At 28.6% G+C, this 7855-nt stretch overlaps 1 protein-coding gene across 1 annotated transcript in view; it reads right to left on the reverse strand.

Annotated features, from left to right (window-relative positions):
• Positions 1-3394: 3394 nt before the first annotated feature.
• The window catches only part of LOC119677139, a 20701-nt gene continuing 16240 nt past the window's right edge, over positions 3395-7855 (reverse strand). The window contains exon 15 of the mRNA XM_038088406.1: positions 3395-3489. Within this exon, the coding sequence (XP_037944334.1) occupies positions 3395-3489 (95 nt within the window). The remainder of the gene's footprint in view (positions 3490-7855) is intronic.

Consider the following 7855-nt stretch of genomic DNA (forward strand, 5'->3'; position numbering starts at 1 on the left):
ACTTCCGGCTTTGTCAAAATTAATTTTTAAATGATATTTTCAAACAAATACATATTAAATATAAACACCTTAATATGTACATATGTATGTCTGGATAGTATTTCGTATATGATAAACTGAATTTGTGAACAACAGATCAGTGGCGCCTGCATATATGCATTTTGCCATATATAGGCATTTTTCTCAGAAAAAAAAAAAAACGGACAATTACATGCATATTCTAAGCTGAATAATGCTAGTTTTATAGTAAAATTATATTCAAAAGCATAATTTGTATAAAACAAAAACGAATAAGAAACAAAAAATTTTTTGTTCGTAATATGGAGCAGAATTTTTTTTTTCGTTCGTTATATAGAACAATCAATGTAAATATTTTGGGTGTTCGTTATATCGAAAATTCGTAATATCGAGCGTTCGTTATACTGGACGACCACTGTATATTGCTTTATTTACTTTAGCTCGGAGTATTTTTATCATATCTATAAAATTTGTATTCCAACGGGCACGACTGAGTAATTATGATAAGCAATTTCTATTCATTAAAATATTGTGAAAAAAAATCTTAAGAATTAAATAATAATGTTTAACAATGATTTGTATTAGCCGTTGTAGATTTTTTGTGTTAAATTTTCAATATTGCTAATATGTATCTATAAAAGACCAATTTAAAAATTATAACTTGCAAATATATATATAATTTAAATAAACGTCTCACTATATACATTTTTTTATATATGAAGTTGAACATACGTTTTTGTTGTTTTCAAAAATATTACTCACAAAACGTCACAACAAACAAATAAATTAATTATTTAAACAAATTAAGATATGCTAAAAAGCTACACAACAAAAAAACAACAAAAACAAATTCCACGGAAATTGAAATTGAAAGCAGCGAGTGGGTGAAGCATGTTATTTTGTTTTTGTTCCACGATTACAGATATTTATTCAAAACCAATGTAGATACTTTCATCTATGTATACTTATATCTAAAAAGGTGAACAGCAATAGAGTTTTATTATTCAAAGTTTTATTGTTATATACGCAATATTTACATTAATAAATATGTACATACTTAATTTTAACAGATTACAATGTAAAACATATTCCAATTGTAACATATTTTATTCAAAAAATATGCAAAAGTGCTTATTTTTAGATATACCATATATAACGTTAGGATTTGTGAAAATTTTTTATGTATTGTTATATGTTATTTGTATTATAATGATCTAAATATTATAAATATAAATATGTGTATGCTTCAACATCCAGTACATTAATTCCTTTAAGATAATCAATAAAATAGTTAATAGACATAATATACCTATGTACATCGCTAAAGAACAAATTAAATTTTAATTCTTTCTACTATGAAAAATGGTCTCTCCGATAGGATTTTTTGACGTGGCATTAGTTTAAAAGCGACATGATGAAATGTGTTTTAGTGTTTATCATTTCTTCGTTTTATTTCAAACCAGTTTGTTTTTTTTTCTTTTTGGTAATCTGATTAGTTCGTTGTAAAAAATAAAATTCATTGTATACAACTTACATTCTGTCTCACTGAAATATTGCTTGTTAACGGCACTAAAACACTTTTCAAAACTTTTTCCTGATAGCTATCAGTATCACCTTTAGCTTCAAGCACTAAAAAACTCGGACAGGAGTGATAATTAATTAACAGGGCTCTATAAACTATTAAAAATAGTGATTTGATAGTTTAGATCAGGGCTCTTCAGACCAAACGCCATCGCGGGCCAATACAAATGACTGTACAGATTGGAAGGTCGCAGAATGAAATACATACGTTCATAGTTGTTTCAGACTAAAAATAAAAATACAGTAATGTTAAATTTAGTTTTTTTTGATTTATCAATTTAAATACATTTATATGGTATACCATAAAAAGAAAATAATGTAGTTTTACCAGTACATCAAAAGAAAATTTTCGTTAGTTGAGCGGGCCGCACAAACATTACCCGCGAGCCGTACTTTGGACAGCCGTGTTTTAGATCTTGTAGCCATTACAATGACAAAATTTTCGTGCGACCTCACTGTTAAGTAAAGTCGGTAATTCTGTATGTTAACGAATTTTTCTCATTAGGGAAAACGATATTTGCCAATTAACTACGTTCGTACAAACCCAACTGTTCCTTTACTTTATCCAACTTAGTTATATTGAAATTTAAAATTTTAATAAGCTTATTCTTAAGTAGATTATTATTAAGTGGCTCTTTCCAATATGTTTAGTTAGATCGAGTCGTAACCTTTTGTATCACTTTTGCTGCAGTTACGTGTAGAAAATATTTTTATCTATTATTACCCGAAATATAGACGCAGTATTCACCACCTCATAAAATACAGCAATTTGAAGTTGTTGGCATTTTAATTATGTTACCCTATATATGGAAAAAATTATTACATTAAATATTAGCAGATCAAAAAAATCTGTAAAAAAGTAATAAAAAAAAAAACTTTCATCTGGTTTCGGTAAAAACTTATTAAATATATATGTATGTAATGATGCAGTTACATTTTAAAAATTCAAATTTAATTATTTGTTTCTTTAACAACATATTTATTAATTAACACATCACTCAATAAGTCGTCTAACTAACTAAGAAGAACTAAATAAAATTTTTTTTTTCAGTCAAAAATCGATTTTACTCATCAATATAATCTCTTCTTCTCTAACTTCTCGATGCCGTCCTTGTAGAAGGATTTGTTTCTTTATTTGAGATGAATTTCTTATCGGCGAGCATTTTTTTGAGATCAGCGAATAGCCAGTAGTCGCTGGGGACCAGATCTGGACTATACGGTGAATGAGGAAGTAATTCGAAGTGTAATTCGTGCAAGTTTACCATAGTTTTTATTAACTTGTGACACGGTGCGTTGTCTTGGTGAAACAAAATATTTTTCTTCGCCATATGCGGTCGTTTTTTCCCAATTTCTGCTTTCAAAATATCCAGTAATGCCGTGTAGCAGTTACTATTGATGGTTTTTCCCTTTTCGAGATAGTCAATAAAGATTATACTATGTGCATCCCAAAATACTGAAGCAATAACCTTCCCAGACAACTGTTGTGCCTTTGAACGCTTCGGAGTGGTTCACCGGCTGCAGTCCACTCAGATGATGCTCGTTTTGAATCCGGAATTAAGTGTTGGATCCATGTATCATCCATTGTCACATATAGACGCAAAAAATCTGATTTATTACGTGTAAACATTGCCAAACACTGCTCTGAAGCATCAACACGTTGTTGTTTTTGATCGACTGTGAGTAAACGCGGCACTCACTTTGAAAAGAGCTTTCTCATGGTCAAATCTTCATGCATAATTGTAAACACACTGCCTTCTGATATCTTTACGTTCTCGGCTATCTAAAGCAATTTCAATTAACGATCAGATACAACCAATTTCTGGACTTTTTTGATGTTTTCTGGAGTGACCATCTCAATTGGACGACCAGAACGTTCACCATCATCGGTGTCTGTACGACCACGTTTAAATTCAGCAAACCAATAACAAATGGTTCTTTTCGATGGAGCAGAGTTCGGATAACACTTTTGAAGTCATTGCTGAGCTTGTACAATATTTTTTTTTCATCAAGAAGCAATAATAAATTAACACACGAAATTGTTTTGAATCCATTGTTTAGAAAATAACAAAAGTAGCTTCACTTAAATGGCTGTCACTTTTCCTGACTAATCGAAATGTCATGAAATTTTACACATAGTCTTTTGAAGGTTGGTACTTGTACTTCATAAACTTCATATAGATTTGACAATGGCAGCGCCATCTGTGTGTCATTGGTACGACTTATTGAGTGCTATAATATATTTATGTTTCCTAATAAAAATTTTAAACAGTCATTTCCTTCTAAACATGTTTCGTTCACAAAATCACAATTAATTTGATTTTATCATTTAGCAAAACGCCAATAACAACAACAACAATTCTTTATTTTTTACGTTTTAATAGTATATTTCCGATTTTAATATTAGATTTTCCAGTAATTTTCTTCATATCTGCTTTTTACCGATAAAACTTGAGCTACGCATTTTCCGCATGTTTTCGTCGGTGTCCCTTCATAATGATTACCAGCAATGCAAAAACAAATTTCTTTTCGGTTTTGTTTTTATAATAATTGTTTACTACAGAACCAAGTATACGAGTAAACGCTACACACGTTAGTATAGTAAAAAGTTAAAAGTAAAAAGTAAAAAGAATATGAATATGTAGAGATACGGACGTGATACGTGATTCGTGATTCGCAAATCGCCTCTTTTATTTTATATCTTCTTGGTCATTAAATAAAAACAATGAAATGAAAAAATTACGTTAAAAATACGCGTAAGCATTCGCATTCGTATTTAGACAAAAAAAAACGTAAACGCCAACGTAAATAAGCAAACAAACGAACGTGAACACACCAACGAGACAGAGAACGTACTTGTGTACTCGTACTTATACGCTTTGTGTTCATTTTAATTAATGAAATATTATTGAAATTTACTCATTATTCACTCGTCTCCCCGTCTTTCGTTCGTATTGGCTTTGCCTTTAAAATACTCACAACACATCTAAATATTCATAAAGAAAAGTTTTGATCATATGTGTCTTTTGACGTTTGCAAACAGCATATGAGTATTTGGTCTATTGGGTCTGTTCGATCTATTAGATCTATCAGTAAATGCTACCAACAATTTTGTAGCGCCTGTCTAGTCTATAACCAACACCGTATCACACTCCCTTACGTATGTAGATTTACGTACCATGGAACACGAGATATTCAACAAATTTTAATCTGTCGAAAATATTTTTAATATTTTTTTCTATTTAGGTTTTAATTATTTTTGGCTATAGTACGACTAAAATAAAAATTCTTTCAGACATTTTACCACACGGGTTTGCCTTGCCAATTCTTCTATTCGTATGCGTGTGTGCGTCTGTGTGTATCTCAAACTCTCTGCTTTAATTATCGCTTAAATTAAAAATATTTTAAAAATTTTACAAAACTACGGAATACAAACTTAATAAGTTTTGAATTTAAATATAAAAAAAGTAAAATAATTAATTTAATTAAAATGTCTTGAATTGCTTTAATGTTAAATTAAATGCATGTCCAACAATGTAGCTAATTAAAAATATATTTGTCTATAACATAAGATTACTAAAAGAGATAAAGTCGTCTAAGAGAAAACGTAATATGTTTTACATATATTCTGAGGATTTTATTTATATATTTATATTTACAATATTTAAAAGCAAAAATAATATTAAATGAAATATAATTATATTAGAAGAAAACAAATGTTATAAGTTATAAATTATAATGTTATAATTAGTCTATATTTATTTACATAAAAAAGAAGTATTTTCAAAAATTGTGAAATGTTACGAACCAACAAACATTCTTACTTTCCAATCATTAGGGGTTCTGGCTTATTATGTTCTTAAATTATTATTATTATTACAATTTGCTTTTAGTGCCCAAGTTCCCCAATAAGGATCTATGCACAAGAAATAATGACTCTACAATAATAATAATATTGAAGCTTAAAAATTAAAAATATAAATGCAATTAATTAATTCAGTTATTTAACAGCTGATTTATGATTTTATACTAATAAACCATAGAAAGTAAATTTATTAATGAACTTTCACAGTAAATTAACAAAACTTCAAGTTCGAGCATACAAGTCAAGTACGGCTTTGCTTTTTTGAAGCCATATTTCCTTCTGTCGATGTTATAGTTAAGTAATAATTTTATATAGGTGATAGATGCAACAATCTCAATTGCAACGATTTTACATGTTGAATATGTTGAATCCATTTCCTTATTATATATAGCATTAACTATCAATAATAATATATCATTCTCTGTAGTAAATATACAAATGAAGAATTACTACAAAGTTGTGCAATTAAACATGCTACTTAATTTTAGAAAAAAATTTCTGTCTACTAATACGGAAATAAAATGAAATTGCGACTAGATGACATAGATAATGTCTATATCTACTAACTAGAAAATTCTGCTAAATATATTAAGTAAATTAAAGTAATAAATCAGGAGTTAAAATCCATACATTCACGACTTATATTTTCATCAATTAATTTCTAATATGTATTCCTACTTTAAGAATAATTCTCTTGATCTTTAAATCAGTTAATATGTGATAACGTTTCTGTAATATCAACTTTCGAATGTTTGTGAATTCAATCCTAGAGTTAGGATTCATTTATTTGGAAACCGATATGCTTGGGCGATTTTCATCCAATCTCCAAACTAAAATATTGATGTCAGATATTCTAATAACCTTGTTAGAGACACGTCGACAATTAAAAGATATGAGACATTTTTCAGTTCACAAGTAAAAAAATTTTAAACAAATTTGTGGTTGATAATTATATGTAAATACAATAATAACTGCAGATAATTTTATAAACAAAAAAATTCATAAGGTATATATATTCAAAATGAATGACACAAAAAAGTTTATGAGCATTTCTTATTGTATTTATGTTTACATAAAAGTATGAATTTTTATTAGGCTTTATCCGTGATAAGGGATATAGTGAAATAAGTGAAATAAGAAGGATATAAAAAGAGCGGCACATTCATCAAATATTTGAAAGTTTTTATAGTTCTAACTCTTCAGAATGCAATACGTGATCGTCAATAAATTCAATTATAAAATTTTCAAACTTCTAACATCACTAGTTAATGCTAAATCAGCCGTATTTAACACTGTTTTGTTTTTGCTACAATTGTGTTATAAAGTAGCAAGATTACCCTGAAACTAACACTTGTGTTAGATGATTTGATAGATGAAGATGTAGATAGATGTGATTTGATTCGATATACCTATGTATTTGTGAATAATATAAATGTCTACTACCACGACAAAAAAATGTTAGATTACTCTAAAAATGTTCGATTAGGTAACATAATTTGACAGATCGAGAGTAAATCTATTTTGAACTCATATTTACCAATCGAAAACGTCATTAATAATCATAATACAGAAATTATAAATTCCTTGATAAATAATTAACGTATGACTTTAATTATCTTCATTAATTTTATTAAAAATATTCTTCTTTCTTAGTATCCGTTTCCCCATGTGTAGTGCGCTTCTGTCATTTCTCTTTAAATTGTCCTTCTCCAAGTTAAATCCGGTGCACCAGGGTATCTGCAGCCTTAAGGGTTTCATGTTAAAGATTTTCGTGGAATGTATTTATTTGGTTGTCGGATAGTATGCCCTATCCAATTCCATTATCGCATTTTTATTTTGGTTACAGCAGCTTTCTGATTTGTTTGGAGCAAAAGTGCGGCATTTGTTGATATGTAGTTTAGGCACCATATTTCTAGGATTAACTGCAACCATTTATTATATTTAAAAAAGTTTGTATCTTTCTTTCTATCTATTTTGAATGCTTCCATGTTTCACAGTCATAATAAAGGACTGCTTTTACATTTGTGGCTCAATATGGCTCAATAAAATAAAAATATTACTTATTTAAATATTTAAATTTACTCAATATTGGCAACAGTATTTATAAAATAAAATATTTGGCAACAGTTATAAATAATAAACAAACTCTTCTCTTCTGTCATCTGACTAGAATTTTCCATTTTCTTCCAAAAATCATTCACAATAGATCAGTTTTTAGATTAGGCACTATTGTAATGCGAGTGATTATTCGTTTTCAGGAAAGTGGGCTTATTTCTGCAAACTTCGTTTTAGCTTTGCATACTAATATTTAAGCGACACCTGTTCTATTGGAACATTCCTATCAAAAGAATATACCTATAAGTTTTCTTGTTTTACTATAACACAGAGGGTGTT

Source organism: Teleopsis dalmanni, chromosome 2 (genome assembly GCF_002237135.1).
Source record: "Teleopsis dalmanni isolate 2A chromosome 2, ASM223713v2, whole genome shotgun sequence".
NCBI classification, from domain to species: Eukaryota; Metazoa; Arthropoda; class Insecta; order Diptera; family Diopsidae; genus Teleopsis; species Teleopsis dalmanni.